Source organism: Aptenodytes patagonicus, chromosome 2, assembly GCF_965638725.1.
Source record: "Aptenodytes patagonicus chromosome 2, bAptPat1.pri.cur, whole genome shotgun sequence".
NCBI lineage: Eukaryota > Metazoa > Chordata > Aves > Sphenisciformes > Spheniscidae > Aptenodytes > Aptenodytes patagonicus.
Genome location: NC_134950.1, coordinates 147,898,662 through 147,922,358, shown reverse-complemented (window position 1 = coordinate 147,922,358; position 23,697 = coordinate 147,898,662). Strand labels below are relative to the sequence as shown.

General features: G+C 36.8%; 1 protein-coding gene across 2 annotated transcripts in view; it reads left to right on the top strand.

Moving 5' to 3' along the window:
• Positions 1-23,697, top strand: part of RUNDC3B (RUN domain containing 3B) — a 57,842-nt gene that overhangs the window by 8,295 nt on the left and 25,850 nt on the right. For both annotated transcript variants that reach the window (XM_076331584.1, XM_076331583.1), the window contains exons 3-7: positions 7,748-7,881; positions 10,943-11,028; positions 14,641-14,730; positions 19,020-19,100; positions 20,555-20,723. In XM_076331584.1, coding sequence (XP_076187699.1) covers positions 7,748-7,881; positions 10,943-11,028; positions 14,641-14,730; positions 19,020-19,100; positions 20,555-20,723 — 560 coding nt within the window. The remainder of the gene's footprint in view (positions 1-7,747; positions 7,882-10,942; positions 11,029-14,640; positions 14,731-19,019; positions 19,101-20,554; positions 20,724-23,697) is intronic.

Here is a 23,697-nt window from a genome sequence, read left to right as displayed (position 1 = left end):
CTGTTATTCAGGACAGGCAGTACAGAGAAGAAGCCTTGACAGGCTGGCCAGTGGGTTACAGGAAAATGGAATTTGCAAGTAAAAAATTATTTCAAATAAGAAATAGAGAAAATCAAAAAGCTAAATTGTTGTTTCAGTCTTCCCCTTGTAATTACCAGTATGATTTTCTAAGTTTTCAGAGTTAAATAAAAATATGGAAAAAGGCAGCAACTTAAGCATTGTATTGCAAACGGGAATATTTTGGTAACAAGCTAGATCACTGCGAGTAATTATTTTATTCTTCAAAAACTTGAAAGGGAAATTGAGACAATAAATGTACCGTGACAATTCAATTTTTAAGATGGTGTATATTATACAACACAGGGCTTGAAAGAAATTGCATTTTATTGATGGAAACAACCAACATTCTGAATGCATACTTCGTGTCAGTAGGAGCGGTGATTGCAGTGGGTTGTGTAAAATGTTTTAAAGCAGGCAGAACATAACATGATCTGTTTGTCTATGGTAAGATAAATGGCTTCATTGTATCAAATTGTTGTCACGATAATCCCCTGTCAGTGTAGTTAAACAGATGATCCAGATTTAAGAGTTTGAGTATATAGACCTTTACTTTCATAAGGCCATGGCAAATAACAATTCCTAATCTTTAACTTCCTTCAGAAGTACTGGGTGAGGAAGGAAGAATTAAGACAAACAAACCCAAAAAACCCCATTTAATTTTCATTGTAAAGGCCTAAGTTTACTTTTATTAGAATACTTTTACTGGCAACTGTCTTTTCTGACACTAAATATGATATGTTTTTAAGGAGCAAAGCATAGTCTTGACAGAATATAGTGACTGTTGCTGCTTATTGGTTTCGTGTTCAGGTAGGATCCAGACAAAACAAAATGGAAGGAAGAAGTATAGACATTTTAAGGGGAAAAAATGTTCAACTCCAGGGATTAGAATTTTATGCTTTTCCTGAAACTGTTGTAATTAAGAATTCTGAAACAATAGTTCTCCAATCCTTATCCTCCTGGCTGTTCTGCTAAAAATGCCAGTTATAGCAATATGAGCACCATTTTTAAATTGATTTTTTGATAGGTAACTGATCTGATGTTGCCAGCTCTGACTAGCAAAAGGGTCATGAAACAACATTCGTAGTGGTTTGGGTGGTTTTGTTGGTTTGTTTTTTCTTTTCAGAATCATTGAAGAATTTGGTTTGGAAAGTACCTTAGAAAGTCATCCAGTCTGACCTCTTGCTCAAAGCAGGGCTGTCTCAGATTGCTCACGGCATTTTCCAGTTGAGTGTTGAAAACCTCCATGACATTTCTTAAACTCAGTGCAGTTTGCTACAGATTTCCCCTCTCACTTTGTGCTTACCTTTCCCTGATATTGGCCATGGTCCTCACCAGATCCTGTGGTGAGCCAGACCAGGAAGTCAAACAGGCAGAAAACTGACGACTTTCCCCATGGATGCACTTCTTTAACCCAGCTGCTCGTTTTCTTAAGAGTGGTTTAGATGTAGGTGTTTGCTTAGTAATAAAATGAGATCGACATAAATATATCAGCTCACACAACAGAGATCTGTAAACGCTGCTTGAATGCAGGTATCTGTTCATGTGATACAGAAGACTTAGGTCATATAGCACCAAAATAGTTCCAAAAAAGGTAATATAATATGCCGTGGCCAAAAGGTTACAGTTATATGTACACCAATGCCAATAAGTAGCAGTCAGGAATAGGCCACTGTTGTTAGAAAAAGCAGTCTGGCTCACAGCCTGTTTTTGAATTGCCCTAAGGAAGAGAGAGAGAGTTTGAGTAAGCTGTTTTAACTGTCTTTTCAGGGATTGCAAGCCATTGACTGCCTTCTGCTCTAGAAAGTGGAGAGATACTTACCCTTACTGTGTAATACTTGTGTGTAATATACCTGGTACTCCCTAGAAGTGCTGGATTTATTGTGAATGCAGAGTAGACCAAATATCGTAATGAGGAGGATATAAAGCATGTGTTCTTCCTGTCACTAAAATAAGCTGTGTGGCATGCCTGCTGGCAAGATATGATGCTACTGGACGGGACAATTGAAGATCTTGAAAAGGTAGGAGAGAAGGAGTAACAGAAAAAAATGAGTGACTAATTACTCTTTTATTCCTTCTCAGGAATAAGAATTTGCATGGTTTTATAATACAGCAGAGAGTAAGTGTTTCCTGAGTGGATATGGAGACAATGTATTTGAAGGTCTCTGGACCAAATAAGACCTATAGTCCTGAAAGGGATTTTACAAATTTGTATATAAATGTATGTGTGTTTGATAATCTTTACAGCAAGCTGGGTAATTTCAGGAGCCATTTTTTTCCCCAGATAGTTGTTTGGAATTTGTTCCTTTCTTAACTGTTCTGTACTGTGAAGATTAAGCCGTATCTTGTAGTTGCCTTGGTGGTTTCCTGTTTTCACTGCTGGCCACAGATTTTTCAGGTGTATTTCCTGTAAGTGTCCTTTTTATCAGATCAACTAAGTAAATATAGTTAGTGCAGAAATGGTAGGGACATCAAAAGGTGTTCAGCAACAGTTCTTGGGATTTGATCACAGGTATATCCTGGCTGATTTAAAACCTGAAGTAAATTCAAAGTGATGTATATATTGTCTTTACTATATCACAGTGTTGTATGGTTTTCTGCCTTTTTCTATCACTTTAGATTAGTTTTAACTGAGTTAGTACTGAAGAACACTAATAACTATTGCAGATTTTTATGGCCATCGTCTCAAGCATATTTCTGAAAACTATTGTCATGTGCATGTATTTGTTGACTTCCTATGTTTTCATTGTAATATCCTTTACAGCAAAATGTGTTTATATCCAAACCGCTAGCCAGTATGCATGTTTAGAAATAGTTTTGGTGTATAAATTAAGTTCTGTCACTGACAACGTATGTAGTGCATCTTGCTTGTGACTTCTGTAATTTTTGTATGTCATGGTTACCGTGAGCATACTTGTCATCTATATACTTATTTGCATTTACCACCATAATGACACAAAACAGTATGCTGTACTGTGCTATTTTGACACTTTTACAACTTTGTGTGCCTTTTTTCCTGTACGTACATTTAGAAAGTATTATAAACACATCAAAAGCTTCTGCTAGGGTTGCCCATGGAAGCTGCTTGTCTTTATCTGATCTACGTTATTCCTAATTTTTAGTGACTGTGGAGTTCGTTTGCTTGCTTTTCTTTTTTCTTTTAGAAAACTTACTATGAGTAGTAAGCTTCTAGGGTGATCAGTGCTGCTTGAGTGGAAAGATAAATGTAATAATTTCTCTTCCTTTCCTCATTCAAGAAAATGTTCTAGTTTTGTGCATCATCAATAGTCTGGTGGTAGTAATGGTAAATAGCTCTACTAGTGATGTCACTGGTAAATGTTGTTCAGTTTTTGCACTTCTTCATAGTAAGCAGTGAAAGACTTTTCTTATATCTGCAGTGCATAATTTATCCCTTCCCATATGGTTTTTATTTTACTTATTTATTTTTAGGAGGAAAAAAAAGCACTTACTACCTGCTATTTCATGGAGTCTCTTTCTTTTTAAGCAATGAATATTAATATAATTTTTATTAAACAAAATTCCCTGAATTCTCATAATTCAGGCATAAACAGTGGTTACAAGGGAAAGGGTATGAATTATGTCTGCAGAAGACAATTTGTGCTTGTAGGTCTAGGTCACAGGTGAGGAAGCAGGGTTCTTTGAGTGAGTAAGATGCAGCCTGTAATGCTGCTCATCCTGAGAGAAATAAATCTGCTGGCTAAAATAGTGAAGGTAATGGAGATATAATGGGGGTGAAAAAGATAAGTTAAGGAAATAAGAGCTGAAGGCACTACTGTCATGAAAAAGACTAAGTCTAAGCATATAGCTGCAGTGGCCCTTTATTTGGTGCAATAATGCTATTAGCAGAATAGCTTTTGTTACTAGATTTAATATTTATACACACATAGTGACCCTATTACTGTTTTTGGCTAAAAAGAAATAGTAGGGCTCTTGTGTAACTTGTGGTTTAGCTCATCCTCCTTTCTCTTGTATGGAGGAAAATCTTAAATGAATTTATAATTGTCTTGGAGGACTGGGTCTATGAACTACTGTAAATTTTTAATGACCCATTCTGTAGACCCAAAATAAAAGAGTAGGTATCACAGAAATTCCTCAAAGGAATAGCATGCCAGTTTATTACCAACAAGTTGTATTAAAACTTATTTTTTGCGATATAGAAAAATTTGTTGTGAACTAAATAATACAGGCAAGTCTGGAGAAAATCTGCCTCTACCTTAGAGCATCCTAGTCGTTACTACTTTGCAATTGTGGACCTTTGTAGATATGAAATTGGACTGTGATTGAGTAGGAATCAAATTGTTTAATGTCTTGTTTGTGAAGAATTTCTTGGGTGTGAAGAAAGATCTGCAACAACTAATGTTGCGGATGTTTGCACTTAGTTGTCAGACGGGAGCAGAAATGGGTTGATACAAATAGGTGTGTAGCAGTATTCAAAAATGTAGTGAAATAAAAAATTTTCACAATATTGTTTCTATTTGCTTTGCAGTTCTGTAGACAGGAATTGAATTAATTTGAACAATATTAAACATACAGCTTCCATGCTTACCTAACAATTTTGTTTGGCTGACAAAAACAATAACATCATTCCTGTTGGAATAGCTGTCAGCTTCTGTGTCTTCTGATGACATATAAACTTCATGGCAAAGATAACATACTCTTTGTCCTTTGGACCTCCCAGGAAACTTACTCTTTCCTTAAGAAGTACTTTGACAGAATGTAAGTTGTATACTAAAATTAGCTTTCAAATTTATTAGGACCCTTTAAAATTTAGATATTATTTTAGAATCATAGAACAGCCAGGTTGGAAGGTACCTCAAAAGATCATCTGGCCCAGCCATTGGTGGGAAAGGGAGCCTAGATGAGATTATCTAGCATCCTGTCCAGTCGCATCTTGAAAATCTCCAGTGATGGGGACTCACCACATCCCTGGGGAGGTTGTTCCAGTGAATGATTGTTCTTAGTGTAAAAAAATTCTTTCTTATGTTGAGATGAAACCTCTCCCAGTGCAACTTGTACCCATTGCCCTTTGTCTTCTCCATGTGGCTCCTTGTACAGAGAGAGCCTCTGTCCTCTTTGTAGCCACCCTTTAAGTACTGGAATACTATGATGAGTTCCTCTCTAAGCCTTCTCTTCCCTAGGGAGAAAAGACCTAATGCCTTAAGTCTTTCCTCATGGGGCAGGTTCTCCAGCCCTTTGATCATCTTCATGGCCCTCCTTTGGACCCTCTCCAATCTGTCCATGTCCTCCTTGAATTGTGGGGACCAGAACTGGACACAGGACTCCAGGCACAGCCTGAGAAGCGCTGGGTAGTGGGAGCTATTTCATTCCTCATTCTTGAGAGTTCCTGTGGTTGTGTACATTGAGGGCATTGAGGGCCAAATAGAATTTCATACACTGAAAGCTTTTAAAATTGTAGGGAATATACAGCTTAATATCTCATTTAGTAGTTCTTAAAATACATCTCACTATTCTCGGACAGTCTTTTCCAACATTTTTCCGTGTATGGAATGATTAAGGAAGTTTTTCTTCAGATGGTGTTAATTACTAGAATGTGGGCAAGGTTTAAAGTTGTAGGGTGAAAATAGTGAAATACAGAAGTCCTTGATTCACAAAAGCTCCTGAGCTGGCTGTGAGTTTCAAGTGAAGACAATTCCTACTGAAGTCTGAAACCCATCATCATACCCTCTCACAGAGCTGGCTGTGAGATGAGAGCCCACTGTTATGTCAGAGCATATTGTAATTATGGCCAGCTTGCTTTGTTGATCAGTGTGAGCCAAATAAGTGCTGTGTGCTGGTATGTACTTCTGTTATAAAGGTATTTTTGTTTTTAAATGACATGTTTTTCATGTGTTCATTGGTAAAGGGAATTGCTTTGAATTAGTGACTTCAGAAAACTATAGAGTGAAACTGTTTGGTTTTTTTTTTCAGAATATATTCCGTCCTTAAGGTAGTTTGAAAAAGCCACAGAAGTTATTGTATGATATACTTGCCTTTATTAGGCACTGGAATTGGTGACACAAAATCATCTTCACACTTCACATTTAAGTTGCATTTAATTTTGCAGGTATAATCCCCAGGGCAGAAATGTTTGTGATATGGTAAAGAATATGAAAAATATCTGTAGCTTTTCATGTTGTTGAAATGCTGTTGAATTCTTGTTGCTCTCCACTACACTCATCATTTCGACAAAAACTGTAAATTCGTAAGAGCGCTTACCTCATAGAAATTCTTTTATTTTAGTCCTTAGAGCTGAGAAGATCTGAGTCTACAGTAACTGAAGCACCTTGGGATTTTGTTTTTCCTTTGGCATATTGAGTAGTATATATTAATTCTTCCTGCTTTTTCTTTTGTAAGTCTTTTATCAAGCTTTGAATTTTAATAAATAAATCCACGTGGCAAAGTAAGCAGATGGGCCACAAAGTCAAGTTACATGCACCCTCTAGGGAAAAAAACCCACCACTTGAATTTCTTAAGATCATAGGGGACAGATCCTTGACACTACTATGGCTATGCTTGGAGCTGAGATAAGTCATGATAGATAAAAATATCCTTGTCATCATATTTTGGCATTTTATTTTCAGTATGTATGATTTGCAGTATCAGTCTAATATATTCTTTCTTGAAATCTGAGCTTTCTAACAGCAAAAGAATTAGAAGTCTTTCTGATAAATTAGTAAAGCTTCTGAAGTACAACTCAAGACTTGAAATAAAATAAAATTAGCTTAACAATAAGATCTCATTTTATATGGAGAAAGGGTCTTGCACGTATGTAATAACGGCAGTCACCAGAAGGCAATGTTCATCTTACTTTTTACATACCTGTTTGCAGTTGTATGCTGTTCAGTCTGAAAAATGGGGCTGAACTGTTATGTCTGTAATGAAATTTATGCAACTGTGTGGAGCAGTTGCAAGTAGTATGTAATTTTGCCTTTTGCTTTCTAGCTGCAATACATTCCAAGCTGGAAAATAATATGAAGGATTTTGATTAAAGCTCCAGAAGAGACGTTGATTTGCTCAATTCGTTTTGGTCAGCTTCCCAAGGAATGTTCTGTGTGTACTCAAAATAAATTGTGACCGCAAAACTTTTTTGATCATGCATCAATTTCTCCTTCAATGGAAGCACATTTTGAAAAATTCCAATCTGCTTCTAAAATAAAGCTAACCCTACCACAGCAAACAGTGGTCTTTTTTATATACATATATAAAAAAAAATATATATATATAAAATTTATTTTTTTTTAAAGAACAAAACTCTCTTTACTTGACTGTATTAGTGAAACACGTGGTACTACCTAAAAGAAAAAACAAAAATACTTCTTGCATCATATTTTGAAGTCACAACGGTGTGTGCTCTTTTGTGATTTAAGAGTCCCATGAAGAACTCTTGAGTATTATTATAGCATACTAACAAGGAAAAAGACAACAAAATACACATATGTACACAAAAGCCCCGAACTTCTCTTTGTGCATCAGTTTCAAACCAGGGTGAGCTGCATGATGCAAGTTTTTTTACACCTGTGAGCCAGTTTTCAGTAGGAATTTATGGACTTGCTAGTATAAAATCCTGTCAGTGCAGGCAACTTATAGGGAAGTGTTTTAATTATGTTTATCTCCAATAAGCAGAGAGGGAGGTTCGTAAATCTTTACATATCTTGTATTTTGATTTAAGGTCAGATCACCTGGTTCGGCTATGAAAGTCCTCGTAGTTTCTGGGACTACATTCGAGTAGCTTGCCGAAAAGTCTCTCACAATTGCATCTGCAGTATTGAGAACATGGAGAATGTCGGTTCTTCTAGAGCTAAGGTAGGGAAGAGAAAGGTCAAACTGACTTTTTTATTACATTGTTCTGTGTAAAATACAGGTGACGTTTCTGTACCCAGAAGAAAAACATATTACTAAGCTTGCCCCACAAAATTTTTCATTGTTTGAAATAATTATTTTTTTATATCTACCTAGTAAGTATTTACTTAAAAAAAACAAACACTTTTAAAGCTAAATGTGTTTCCTTTCAAATTTATGTTATTCAGTAGAATAAATCTCAAATTCTCTATTCAGTGAGCATGTTGTATTATAAAATGATTGCCTTCACATTTTTGAACTTACATAATTTTTTGAAAATGCAGTATGTTGAGGGAAATTAAGTTCACGTGGGCATGCCTAACAAATATTATTTTAAAATTGTAGAAATTTGACACACCCCCCCACCTAAGTATCATTTTATTTTGTATATAATTTATGCACTAACAGAAAAGGTGTGATCAACTCTTGAGTTTGTTGGTATGATTGTGCAGGAAGCCTTTAATAGATTTATTTGCTAATAAAGATCCATCATTTTAAAGGACCTGTATAGAAATTACATCACAATTCCTGATTGTAGGTATGATGGAAACATTAAGGAAGTAACAATTTAATGTGTTTATATGCATATGAACTGAATAAGAATAAGCTTTAAACTGACCTGTCGTTAAATCTTAATAGTGTGAGACAATGTAGACCAACCCCTTAAAAAAATACTGTTGGACAGAGATTACAAGTTCTTTTTACTAGATTGGAATGCTTTTCAATAGTTTATATTTCTGTGTAAAGCAGCCTTGATTGATAACTGAGAACCTTCTGACTTGAAAGTATAAGTAGTATAAAAGAATGCACAAATTAATGTTCTTAATACTTTTTATTCTTAAATGAACTGGAATCAGTTGTTTGAACAAGTATGCAAAGTGTGTTCCATGGCTATTTTAAAAATCCTGTAGTTCCAGATTTTTATTATGCTCTGGATTATTCACAGTTGGTGTCATTGGTGAGGTGGAAATATTTAGCTTGTTATATACAAAAACTTTGTAGGTTTTTTTCAGGGGCATGATGGTGGTTTATACAATTTAAATTACAGGTATTTATGCAACCACAATTTTCTTCAATAAAAGATGATGCTTAGATCAAGCAGCACCATGAATCTAGTAGATCTTTGAGCAGCCATTCTGATGATCCATAGTATTGCAGAACAGCTCATTTGCTATGTCTACTGTGGCTCCTTTCTTCTTTTATATAGACCCAGTTTTAAATTTTATATAGTAAACATATCTGTAATTTGTGTGGAAGCTTTAAAATGCTTGAGATTCTATGGCAAAAAGCTATTGACTGGTTTTCCTATCCAGAATATTACATGCTCTTCCTAGCACTCAATGTACTGGAGTAGTAGACTGATAATGTAAGTCATGCAGCTTTTCTTCTTGCTTATGTTGAGATCTGGAAATTCAGATAATTTGGATAACTTATTTCAAAATACTTTCTGGAGAGACTCATGTTCTAGGATGTGATGCTTGTATATTCGAGATTTATTTTAAAGGTATTTCTGAATTCCAAGATTTTAATAGATATGAATATTTAAATTTAGTAGATAATAAGATGCAAAGCTATTTTCTGAAATACTCTTATAAATAAATTAAAATTTTCTTTTACTCTGTTGAAAACTCCATGCGAAATAGTAAACAAAGCAGCTAATTTATGCAGCAAGTGTGGAGAGCGGTGTTGAATTTTTAAAGGTGCGTGTGGGAGTATTTTGGATGTCTGTATCTGAAAAGATTGGAGGCATGTTGACACAATACCAATGGTATGCATGAGTTTTACCGGTGGTCCAAATGAGTGTCTGCTTCACCCTGGAAGCTGTTAGTAGGGGTTTGCCAGGGCTAGTTAGCCCTGCTTTCACTGGAGATGCGTAGGCTTTAGTCATTAGCTAAGCTGCATCATCAGGGTTTGACTGTTTCATGCATGTTCTAAATAACTGCAACATAAAGACAGGTATCCAGATAAACCTCCTTTTAATTTTAGTGCACACTATGTTAAAGTTTTTGCTGTGTTGTTGGTATTTATGAAAGCAAATTTTTTTGTTATTTAGCATCTGCGTATCTTATTATAGGTTTAGTTTGATCTAAGTCTATATAAATTAAAAGTAGGATTATAATCTACTGCAGGTGGTTTTGGTAGAAAGTCTGTAGTGATATTCAGCTAGATGTCAATAAGCACCAAATATATTAAGCAGAAAGATGTCTTACTACTTATATAACTATTTGTAAGTTTATATGGGTTGCAAGAAATATTCCTGGTGTTCTCAAAATGACAGTCATAACTATGGCAGCCATTTGAAATGTGTCTTTCTTGTAAACTACAATCCTGTGTACTAGACCTGTAAACATAGTGCAATATACATTCCTAAAGGTTATTTTTGAAGCTATTGCTTTTGTTTATAGAACTGTTTCAATGAAGTTTTGCTTTTGGACTACAAGTTTTAGGCCTCTTAGATTTTATTTCATTCCTGTATATTATGTGCACCTTCTGTAATGATGTCCTTACCGACGGAGAAAACAATTTATGCAAATTACATAATAAAGATATGTCACTGAGTTATAATTTTTTTTTATTCATCCCACAAATATTTGAATGAATGCAGAGAATTAGTTCTTACTTAAATCATCTTGAGGGTAGGTTACTGCTGCTTCACAGTGGAACAGATTGGATGCTTCCAATACCATCGTCTTTAAAATGAAAAGCTTTCTGCCCTGATCTGCTACCACTTATGCACATGAGATTTTCAAAAGGCTGGAGTATACAATTGAAGCAAAATCATTCCCCCCTCCCCCCCTAAAATTTTGGAGAACTTTATTTCAAAATAAAGTTTATTTGTAAGAATGCATTTTCTATTTTCATTATTACTATACTGAAGTACATCTTAACAACAATTTCTGTTTAGTGGTAATTTTGTTAATCAGTTCATTTCAGCCAGGTAAATCAACTGTATTCATTTTCAGATGTAAAATTAAGTGTTTCATTCTATAATACTTAAATATTTGATATCTGTTTCTTCTTGCAGGGTCGAGCCTGGATCAGAGTAGCACTTATGGAAAAGCATTTGTCTGAATATATTTCCACAGCTCTGAGAGACTTCAAAACAACCAGGTCTCTAAGACTTACATTTTTGCAATATTTTAGCAAATGTTGCTTAAGTGAGGGACTTTGGTTTGAAAGTGAATGTTCCACTTGATTTGTATAGGAAAGGATGTCACCGGTAAAAGAGCTGTAACCTAGTAAAAGATATCTGGAGTTGATATCAATTGACTGGATTTTAGCATGTGTAAAACTGCACAATTGAAAATCTCTTTGTGATTTTAAAAATGTGGAAATAAGTCTGGAATTATTGAAAGGTCAAAAGACAATAAAACCTCTCTAAAGAAGGAACTAATTCTGAAATTGTAGCGTGATAAAGACAGAAGATGTAATGTTCCTTTCAAAATTAGGTATGGTTCACAGAAAGCCCTAGAAACTCAGTAAAAAATAATTTTTATAGGAACTCTTCTTGAAGAAGAAAGGAAGAGAATTCCAGGAAACTTTTGAGAAATATAGAGAAACAGAATTAGTGATCAGGCATAGCTAAGATTCTTGATGTAATATGAAAAATGTGTAACAGATTTTTGTTGTACCTTCTAATGGTGAAAGCTGTTATGGACAAGAATATGCTTTGTGATAGAAAGTACTCTGGCAGTTTTGGACTTGTTCTAGATAATGTGATTATTATATGATGCTTTATCCTGTAACAAGTGTGTCTTGTAGATTTATGATGAAGTCATCTAAATATGAGTGGGTCTGTAACGTTGCGGTACCTTATGTTGAACTCTAAAAGTTTTAGACATACTGAATGGACTATTTAAACAATAAGAATTTTCTCTGTAAGGACTTCTGTTCATTTAGAATGTTATTTCTGTTTGTAATACTATTTGTCCACAGATCTCCATATATTTTGCCAATATTAAGGTGACTTTGAAACACGACTAGGTAAACATCCCATTTTATTGAAGTTTCCAGACCTGTCGTCTTTATTTTACCCAGATTTGCTTGCATTTACAGTAGACAGGAAGCTCATAAAACAAAATGTTCTGGAAAAGATTTACTCATGTTGCCTCACACTGAAAAGTCACTTGGGTTTTTGAGGGGGAGATGAGGAGGAAGAGGAGGGTTACAAACTATGTAGTTAAGTAGTACGTTCTTTGTCCCTGTTTGGTAGTGCGGTTTGTTTGCTAGTGGATAACAGTGGTATTATTTTATTAGCAGTTTCAAATTCATTTATTTGAACATGTTAATGTTTCATATATTTGAATGTACTTTCAGTGGTATAGCTTTTGGAAACAACCTCTCTTGCATTCCAAACATAGTAAGTGCAAAGTTTTGAAGTAATATTTTAAATACATCTAATGGAAATAAAAGTTACAGTTTCAGATCTTGGTAGGCTGGATTTCAAATTCACTAGCAATAATGGACACACTCTCTTTTCCGGTGTGGGATTTCAGATACCTACTAAGTGGCCTGATTTTTTTTTTGGTGATGCTTTGCACCGTTTATTTAGCATTTTAAATTATGTATTGTGCTATAGGTATATTTAATAATTTATATAAACTATAAATATCATATGTTACACGTGTATATGTAGCATATGAGATTCATCTATCATACTGCTAGCTCTTTTTAAACCTCACTGCTGTATTTAGGTGCCTGATCTTAGGGCTAGTCCATTAATGAAGCAGCACATTATTAGTGCTGGATCTGCATATTACACTTGGAAGGGAGTTGGATTAAGCATGGGCACACAATTATTTTTCTAACAAATTGGTCAGCACAGACTCTTAAGTTAAAGTAGACTGTTCTGTTGTGAGATGTCAACTGCATAACACTGAAAGAAGATTTGTGAATTTTCCAAGGGGACTGTTGCTTTGGCTGGATTACTGTAGCTGGTTTAAGAAACATTGCCACTGTCAGACTAACATCTGCATCTCACTGTTACAAGTATGCCCTGTCTTTTTTGTGTGATTACTTCCTAGGCACCATTTTACAATATGAACTGAACACAGTACAGATTGGTACCTGGCAGTGACTTTACAGATGCCAGTGAAATGTTTTGTAATCAGCTTGTACTGGGAACATTGCTGTTAGTTCACAAATAAGAGTAACTGTACTGAATCAGACTGTAAAGTCCATCTAGCGCAGTATTCTGTCTCAACCAGTGGCCAGTTTAGCCTCCTGGTGCCCTTCCTGAAATCAGAGGGTAGAGAGCTGTGTCTGTACATCATGGCCTCAGTGTCAGGACTATAATCTCTATCTTCCCAGAGGAAGTCTTCCAGATTTCTTGCTTCCACTGAGAACATCCAAGGTCTTGGACAACTTGTTTCCTTACAGCAAATGGGTGTCTGTAATGACACTGCAAAAGTGGGACTTCTGACAGTGTACATTATAACACAGTTCAATCTTTGGAGCTGTGCCCCAAAATGTGTCTTTTCTGGATGTTCGCCATGCAGCCAGCTCCAGCTCTCACTGAGCCAGCCCAATGCTTTCATGCAGTTCTTAAAACAGATGGAGCTTTTGGTAGGGCAGTGTTGCTGGTATTTGTCTGAAAGACAGGTTGCATTCAGTAACCTGGCACCTTCTTGCAGTCATACGTTGCTAGAATGTATAGGTGGACTGTGCATCTCGGTTTCTGGTAAGTGACTTTTCAACCTTGCCTTTGGTACTGAACAGTTCTTGGTTTCCCTCTTTCCACATGTAACACTCCGGTGTATTCTAGTGACCTTTCTGCCTCTGCTGCTGCCAAGACTCCTTTAACACAGAAATTAAAGTTGTGTGCTACTTTGCTAAACAGACCAAATGCCTTTTTACAAGGCCATGCATGGCAATGGTGGGTCCTATTCGCCCACCCTGTGCCTGGAACGTTGTCTGGACGTAGCTTCTGTGGTAGCTGGGAAGAGCTGTAATAATAAATGGGAGAAAATGGGGAGGTGGTGAGGGAATACAGATTTTAAAATTGTTGCTTTATTGGTCACTGTTCTCAAGCAGTCTTCACAAGTCTGCATATACCAGGGTATGTGAAGTGTATTTTGAGATCAAACCATGGAGTTTTAAAACTTTGGCCAATAAGTGTTTTACAATAAAAAATGGTTTTAAGAGTACACTCCTCCTTCAAATAATGAAAATTTTAATTCTCAGAATAACTGGATGCAGCAAGCATCTTCCCAGCATGCAGTATTTTAAGAAAAAGTATGCTACCTGGAAAATAGCTGATTTGTGAAAATATTTTTTTTTTAAATAATCAACTACTAAGAATGAAGAGTGAATGTTGAACTTTAAAACAGCCTGCAAGTACAATTGTGAGAGAGAACTTTTTTTTCATACGATGGAATAATTATTTTTTTAATGTACGTGACACAAATTCTTCCTTTCAGTAGTTAAGTATAAGATATGTTCATCATTTTCTTTGCATTTTGTCCGTCCTGTTCTACTATTTCTTAGGGCTAATACCGTAAATTCTTTTTGCTTCTGTCTAAATTTTATGTGCTCTAAGATTGTGGTGTTTTGTGCTGTGCAGTCTATTGGTTTGCTTTACTTGAAATGAAACGTGAATGCCCCTGGGGTTCACATGAGTTGTTTTTATTTAAACTGGATTTCTTCAGTTTTCTGTTAACTATGAAAAACATTATTATTTGAGAGAAAATGGTATTAACTGAACTAATTTCTTTTTTATTGAAGGAGATTTTATGAGGATGGAGCAATTGTTCTTGGTGAAGAAGCAAATATGCTTGCTGGTATGCTGTTGGGACTCAATGCAATTGATTTCAGGTATTATATTTGCATGCTTCATAACAAAATGCTCAGGAAAAGTACTTATAAATTGATGCATTATGGAAAACATTGTTAGATTCTCTTGATAGTTTGAGAGACAAAACTTAGGTGGGGGGAAGGAGGGGGAGGGAGAGAGATTGATCTTGAACGGCTCTTCTAGGTAAGAACAAAGTTATGCCATAGTTTATATAGCTGCATGATTACATGGTCTTTCTTTCAGGTATCAAAATCCTGAAAGCAATCAGAAGTATAATTGCAGAAGGTATATCAAACCTATTAAGTGAAGTTTACAGACAATTGAATCTTTTAAAGCTATTTTTAAACTGTAGGGAAAACTGTGTGATTAAATACGTGGTTATGCCCTCGTACTCAATGACAGCATTGTAACTGCATATGTAGAAGGTGTAGGTATCTTTAACTTTAGCACTTCTAGATTTTAAAAGCTTAACCTACAAATGACTGTTTAGTATTAATTTGTGTTATAATTAACTGCAGCTGAACTGCAACGTATCATCAGATTGTATGAATTTACCTTTGCAACCTCTAGCTAGACTTCTGTGTGCTTTGTTATATGATTAATTCTGTGTTTTGGGGTAATGAAGGTGCAAGCACACCCTACATAATATAAAAAACATCTTGGGGCGTGTGTGTGTGTGTGTATATATATATATAAAAAAACATCAGCAAGGTATAAAGACTAGAGTACCTATGAAAAGATCAAACCTGGCTGGTGCAGGGCCCTGTTAATATGCCTGGTTGGGCCCACTTAGCCTCATACAGAGCCATTGGGGTAGTGTTTCATAATACAGCATAGGGAAAAGGAGAGTGATAATGCTTTTCTCCAGTCTTCTGGCAGTACACTGTTAATATTTACCCTGCAGCAGCATTAATGCTTGTCATAAACCAATTTAGGAGATAAACTGGTAGAAAACAGCACATAGTCTCACTGGATGCACTGAGTGATTGATTGTTGCCAAAAGGCCTTTGGAGATTTACTCCTGCTTATGTACCCTTATACCAGTTTTGAGGCTTGTTGGACCCTTCTGTAAGCCCACTTAACTTGTTAAAGAGTAAAAAACCATACCCAGTAAGAAGACAGGATAGCTCTTCTGTTGTTAACTCGTTTGGTTCACGGAAGCATCCTGTTAGTGGCAGAGATGATGGAACCATAAGGCTTAGAGAAAAGAAGAAGTAAGAAGGATTGAGTAATATCTTCCCTTTCTGGTGGCAGCGAGCGTTTATTTCAGCTGCCTGTGGAACTGCAACTGGATGCTAAAGGGGAAAAAAACCTAAAAATTCAGGTCTTGATGGCTGAACTAGCTCATCATGGAGTCAGATAAGTGCCAATACCACTGTAAGGAGGGGAAAGGGAATGTCTGGTTGGGGTTTAAAAAAATTTAAAAAAAGAAAGAAAAAGCAGGGAGGGACAAGTTGAAAATGCAGGATAGCTTCTTTTGCCAGCATTTAGTTATTAGATTGGCTTAACTGCATCCTCAACATATGTTCTGGAGGAACAGAAGTGTGCTGCAAGATGATAAGAGAGCTAGCCTTGCATACAGCAAATCCAAACCTTACCAGATTAGTTTAAGCTTTACACTGTATGAAATTAAACTGCTTCTGTATGAGCACTATACTTGGAAGGACTGTAGCTATACATGAATAAGAAGTATCATGAATAAGAAGTATAGCAAGAGTAGGTCTGCAGTATGTAAATCCTCCCATAAATAATCATCAATTAACTGTGTTTGTCTCGCATAAGCCTCAGTGATACATACTACCAGTATGAGAGCTTAGTTGTAGGAATGCACTTGTTCTTCCTTTGTCCTCTGATTTCTAATATAAGCATATTTATAGGTATCTGTTAATAGTATTCAGAGTAATGATTGGTTCTCGTTGGAGACATTTAAGTTTTTGTCAATGCAGTTTTTAAGAGCCTAAAAATTTTCTGGGCAAAATAGGAACATAGTGCTACAGCAGCATTTTTATTGTGCCACATATAATTCATAGTATTGTGTTTTGAATGGCTGAGGAGCTGTAGCCATTCTTTGCATGTTATAGTTGAGATTTTTTTTTTTTCAGTTCAAACAGTCTCTTATAAATGTTGACTGGCTTATCTATGTGGAACTGTAAATAAGACTTTGGGGTGGAGATTGGGGAACCCAGGTGAGAACAGAATCTAAATATTTTTTTCCCCCTCACAGCAATGTGGAATTATGTAGCTACTTAAAATAATTGTGATTTTGCAGGGGGGTTTTTTTGTTGTTTTCTTTGCTTTTCTTTTCTTAGGGAAAAAATCCCCTTCAGATGTACTTCCCAAATACCACTTAAGTGACTGCATTGTAAAAAATGGCACTTTGCAATTAAGTTAGCAAAAGCTGTGTCTTACTAGAGTCTGTTTTTTTGATGACAGAGATAGGAGGAGTGAGGAATATGAGCCTTGTGGAAGCATAATTAATTTTGTCACTTCTGTGATAATTAAACATGATTCAAATACCATCTTCTATATCCAGTACAAAAAGAATACAGTGTAGATGAGAGCTTTATAAAGCTACAGCCATTTAAGAACATTTTCTGAAAATTAGTTTCATTAGTGTTCCTCATCTTCCTGCAGCCCAACACCAGAAAGTATCTGAAAGGAGAAAGGCTCTGAAAGGCTGTGGATGTGGTCTACCTGGACTTCAGTAAGGCCTTTGACACCGTCTCCCATAGCATTCTCCTAGAAAAGCTGGTGGCTCATGGCTTAGACAGGTGTACTCTGCTCTGGGTCAAAAACTGGCTGGACGGCCGGGCCCAGAGAGTTGTGGTGAATGGAGTTCAATCCAGTTGGCAGCTGGCCACAAGCAGTGTTCCCCACGGCTCAGTTTTGGGGCCGGTCTTGTTTAATATCTTTATCGATGATCTGGATGAGGGGATCGAGTGCACCCTCAGTAAGTTTGCAGACGACACCAAGTTGGGCGGGAGTGTTGATCTGCTCGAGGGTAGGAAGGCTCTGCAGAGGGACCTGGACAGGCTGGATCGATGGGCCGAGGCCCTGTATGAGGTTCAACAAGGCCAAGTGCCGGGTCCTGCACTTCGGCCACAACAACCCCATGCAGCGCTACAGGCTTGGGGAAGAGTGGCTGGAAAGCTGCCTGGTGGAAAAGGACCTGGGGGTGTTGGTCGACAGCCGGCTGAACATGAGCCGACCGTGTGCCCAGGCGGCCAAGAAGGCCAATGGCATCCTGGCCTGTATCAGAAATAGTGTGGCCAGCAGGAGTAGGGAAGTGATCGTGCCCCTGTACTCGGCCCTGGTGAGGCCGCACCTCGAATACTGTGTTCAGTTTTGGGCCCCTCACTACAAGAAGGATGTTGAGGTGCTGGAGCGTGTCCAGAGAAGGGCAACGAGGCTGGTGAGGGGTCTGGAGAACAAGTCTTATGAGGAGCGGCTGAGGGAACTGGGGTTGTTTAGCCTGGAGAAGAGGAGGCTCAGGGAGACCTTATCGCTCTCTACAACTACCTGAAAGGAGGTTGTAGCGAGGTGGGTGTCGGTCTCTTCTCCCAAGTAACAAGCGGTAAGATGAGAGGAAATGGCCTCAAGTTGTGCCAGGGGAGGTTTAGATTGGACATGAGGAAAAACTTCTTTACTGAAAGAGTGGTTAAACATTGGGACAGGCTGCCCAAGGAAGTGGTTGAGTCCCCATCCCTGGAGGTATTTAAAAGACGTGTAGATGAGGCGCTTAGGGACATGGTTTAGTGGGCATGGTGGTGTTGGGTCGACGGTTGGACTCGATGATCTTAAAGGTCTTTTCCAACCTCAATGATTCTATGATTCTATGATTTTTGAGAACTGATTTTTGACTTAAAGTTAGTAGGATGGTTACGTAAGCACTCTGCAAACACTTTAAATGAGTTTAAATACTGAAGATTTCAAGCTCATTCATAGCTCTTCTGTTTCTCTTGCTTCAGCTAACTTTCTTTTTCCTGTTATTCCCTTGCAATCCATCCGTATTTTCAGAATAAAAGCAAATATTTAAAAATTAGGGTTTATACCACTTGCCCTGATCTATTCACTGATAATGTGGAATTTCTGTTTGTTGAGGTTTTCATTATCCTATAATATGCTCGGTGACTCCCATTTAATATTAAACAGTGTAGCTCGGCTGAGTAGGATTTCAGTGTTAAATACTCTAGGCCTTTCTTATTACCAAAAAGTTAAGAAAAATCAAATTTCACATTGGTAAGATTCAACTGGCACTGTCACTTAATTTTCTTGTTATAATCTTATAATTGTTTCTCTGTTTTATCAGTTTTTGTCTGAAGGGTGAGGGATTGGATGGCAGCTTTCCAGCTGTCATAGATTATACACCGTACTTGAAGTTCACCCAAAGGTACTTTTTATCTTTACACTGCTCTTTTTATTTTATTTCATTGGCAAAATTTTACTTCATACTGGGCCTCTTACTTTTCATTTCACTTTCAAAATAGTATCCATATCTAAATACAAACCTGTACACTCGGCTACCTTGCTTTTTCAGACTGGTGGAATTATTACATGACTCATCAGGTGAGTCATGCTAACTTTGTTTACTTGGATTAGAATCACAGTTCAGCAGGAGTCAAATTTTTTATTTCCTTTGTAGATCACCAGACCAAGTTGTCCTTTCTCTTGGGCCTTTTCTGTGTAGCCATAAACTTAAAAGTAGTTATTTTGTAAATAAAAATTATATATGCCCTGGTAAATGATAAGATAGGACAAATAAGGAGTATGCAGTATGACCAGTTAGCACATAATAGAAAATCATGACCAGTTGTGTATGTAATCTGGCCTTTCAGCTACATTTTGCCTCTCTGATCAGCCGTATGATTAATAATAAAAAGAATGGTCACTGTCTAACAGATCAGATAGCAATCTGGCATCTCCAAAACGCATGGAAATTAATGGGATGTGTTACATTGTTAGGTTTGCCAAAATGAAGAAGGCAATTGGGAGTTAGGAATAGTCTTGAATATGTACAACTGAACATGAAACATCCTAGTTATTATCTTGAAGTTCTTATTAGCTTACATGTTAATGACAAATTGCATGGTTCGGTTAAAGCAGAATTTGCATCACGGCAGGATCGTGGGGTTGCAGGAATCACTACTTAAAAAAACTAGTAAATGCTGTTAATGTAGTGGAAAGCATATTTTGTAAGGGAAGATTTCAAATGGGTAGTGGGATAAATTAAAATTCTTGTCTTTGAGACAGATGTCTGAATTCTCTGGCATACATTGATTCTGGATGATATGGAGATATTTTAACAATGAATCTGCATACTAGTAGGGAGATACTTATGTTCTGTGAAATAACAGGCACATGGTCTTCGCTACAACCATAACTATACATTCTCATTTAAATGTATCACGATTTAATATAACGACAATCACTTTTTTATGTTTCTGCATTGTTAGAAACAAATACAATTTATTTTCAGATACTACTCTTTGCCCTGAATTTGTGAAGGAAAGATTAAGTCACCACTTCCTTAGATAGCATATTGTAATGCATTGGCCCTTTGTATTCCAGGAGAGTATCCCACGTACGTCTGTGGCAAGTGTCTGACTTGCCCAAGACAACTTGACTAAGACCACAAGCAAATCTTTGCCCATTCTTTAGGTGGCTATACAAACAAAAGCTTGAAATATAAGTTATATTTGGTGATCTATCCTATCCCAACATTTCGATTCTTTTTGGTTTACAGAGCTTTAGATATCTTTAAGAACTGTGGTGCTTTAATTTCAAGGGGAATTTGCATTTTAACAAACACAGCTTTTCACTTGGCTAATTAATATGATCCTTCAGTTCTGACAGCATCAGCAGTGATGAAGAAGAGCTAAGAACGCTGGGCAGTAGTGGCAGTGAAGGCAGCACTCCAGAGAATGTTGGTCCTCCGTTCATCACGGATGAAAACAGTTGGTACAACAAATGCAAAAGGGTAGAACAGAAGTACCGGCTTGCATTGGAACAGAAGGTAAAAGATTAGTTGGGGGGGGGGGGGTGATGGAGCCAAAGCTCATCACCAGCCAACTGGTGACACATCCCTTTAAGTAAAGGCAGAAAAATATATTAAATATTATTTAGCTTCATGTAAATGGTCTTAAATTTTACGATCCTCAGAGTATCTAAGTATCTTTGCTCATTAATTTGAGGGAAAAGAGGTTTGGGGAGAGGGGGAAGAGAATAATAGTAATAATTTGGAGATCAGATTTCACAATCTAATGTAGAAGCTTTGTCTCCATTTTCCAATCTCAGAGTTACAGGCAGTGTATCTCTGAAGCTGTTAGGTTGTGAGCTTGAAGTGAACACGACTGTCCACATGGTTTTCCTCTTCCTTAGAGGCCATAGAATTTTACTGATGTAGATAGACTGCCAGTTGAAGGCTTTTATAATGATAGTGATGTTAAACTTTAACATTTAGTCTTACGGTAAACGAAAATGATCACCAAAGTAATCCATCTAGGAATGAAAAGCAGAACTATCGTCTCAGTGATACTGAGATGGGTTTTCAGAAAATATATAGTTTTAAGACCTGCTTCAAGCTAGAATGGGGAAATAAAAAAAAGAGTGTGTTTGCATTTGATTTTAATAATTTAGGTGGCATATTGAATGTTATTATAGAAACCAAAGGTAGGTTCTCCCTCTACCACCCAAAACACTGTAAGTTAAATGTGAAGTGAAGTATATGTCCGAACTTTTTAGTATTTCCATATTTTTAAAAGCAAAGTGCTTGTCAGTTTTTCATAACACTCAACTACAGAGACAACAATGCGTATTAGCTGGTGGCAGAGAGAAGGGGGAAGACTGTTCATAGACGCTGAAGAAGCAGTGCACAGAAAAAGAAAGGAGGGGTCAGAAAAAATGAAAGTGAAAAAAAAATGAAAGACAAATGGTTAATGTTTTTAAAGATCTTCTGCCAGTTGGGACTCAGTACATTAACTGTGGCTCAGGTCCTGGTACCTACTCAGTCACATACATATTTAAATTCTAAGAATGGTTGTTGGCATGATTTTTGACCTGGGAAAACTAGCACTCTCGCAGATTATTTCAAGTCACTGTTTGTGAATTAGTGTTTGTCAGTGATCATTCCAAATAACCAGTATGACTTCAGACATGGTCCTTTGGAACTAGAGTTTTAGTATAGATATAGCCAGACTGAGAAAATGTACCTGAGAAGGAGTCCTGGCTATGTTCAATTCATTAGGGTAAATGTAGCTATGGATTGCTAAATGCCCGTCTTAATATGGAATGGATAGAATCAAAGTTGGTTTACTTTAATGCATGTGAGAGAACCTAGTTAAGGTTTTTCTAAGTAACAGTGAAAAAGTCAGACTTACTGTGGGATGATAGATGTGAGAGGTATTTTTTAAAAAATATGCATACAATTACTTGTTTTCTATTTTTGGTCCCTTAGACTTCTCATTTTTGAAATATGACCTTAAATGTTGGCATCCAGGTTGCTGGTACAATCTTCTCAGCCAGTGTGGTATCGCTTTCCATATGGAAAGAACTTGTGTTCCTTGGGGCTCTCTCTGCTACAGAGGACATTTTCCCTGCTTTTGTAAACCAAAATGTGCCATTCAAAAGGAATTTCTTTAAATACATAAACAAAATGAAAACTTTTCCCTCCCCACCCCAACAGTCCTTGAAGCACAGGAACATATTCAAGACAGCATTTCATCCTTGTGTCCAGACAAAAACATAGGATTGGTTTGAACTCTGCTCTTCCCCCCTCCCTGCCCCAAAGATTGTAAAATATTTTGGGGTTTAATGAGGACAGTGTCATGAGCTCTGGAGAAGCATTGAAGGGAACAAAATAGGTGGATGTTTATTTTTCTTGGTACATCCAGGTGGTTCATTTCCAAGGATACCCCATCAAAGTTGTGACAGACATCTATAGAAACAGTATTGAAACACAGTGTCCAAATCCACTAGCCAGAATCACCAGGTAGCTTTACGTCTACAAAAGCACAAAGATCTTCAGTGGCTGTAGCAGCAAATGGGAGGTTTTGGTTTATTCACAAGTCTAAGATCCAGAAACACTTCTCTTCCATGGGAAGTTATTTGCTGATCTGATACTGAATATTTCAATTTTTTGAGCATTACTATTTTAGTGAGTCACATTATTCCTTGTAGCATTCTCTTAATGAACTGCCAACTTCTATAGTCAACTAATGTAGGGGAGACTTCAAGTCAGTTTTATGATAACTCTTTGAAAACTTTGGTGCATTTAATACAATTTTCAAAATGATAGCTACTCTGACAGCCATTGACACTTTCCTAGTTGTCCTCCTTTAGAATGCCTGCTTGACAATTGCAGTAGCAAAATAACTTTTTTTATTCCCACAGACAGAAAATTTTCCATTGTCTAATTTTCATTTGGGATGTGCCAGCCAAATTTTTATTTAATTCACTTCAACTATACTACATCTGTTCTATTATAACTTGAAAAATGACCATTAAGAGGTTAGATGGACTATGGAATAGAATTCCTTTCCTGAGTGTTTCTCTCCTTCCCTTTTCAGGACCTTTTTCATGGCAGTAAGTTGCAGCAACAATCAAGTTGCACACAGTGCAGTAGGTACCAGTTAATCAGAGACAGTGTTTTCTTTCAAACAAAGGGGCTTTCTGACATTCTGTGTGTTGGAAAACTGGATGTTTGTGACAAGAAGACCAAGTTGAAAATACATTATTTTTAGTAACTGATATAGTGAGTCTGATAGATCCTTCTTTTGCTCTACTGTCATTCACTTTGCGCAAATAATGATAAATTCCTTCTGTGCCTCCTAAGTAAGTATGTGCAGTCAGTAATAGCACAGGTGAATGAAGTTTACCAGGGTCACAATATGACAAGCGATTGGATTTCAGCTAAGATAAAGGTAACTGTATCTTCCGAGTTGTTTGAATGATAGGATAGGGCCAGGTATTATTTTTAGCAAGGTAAATCC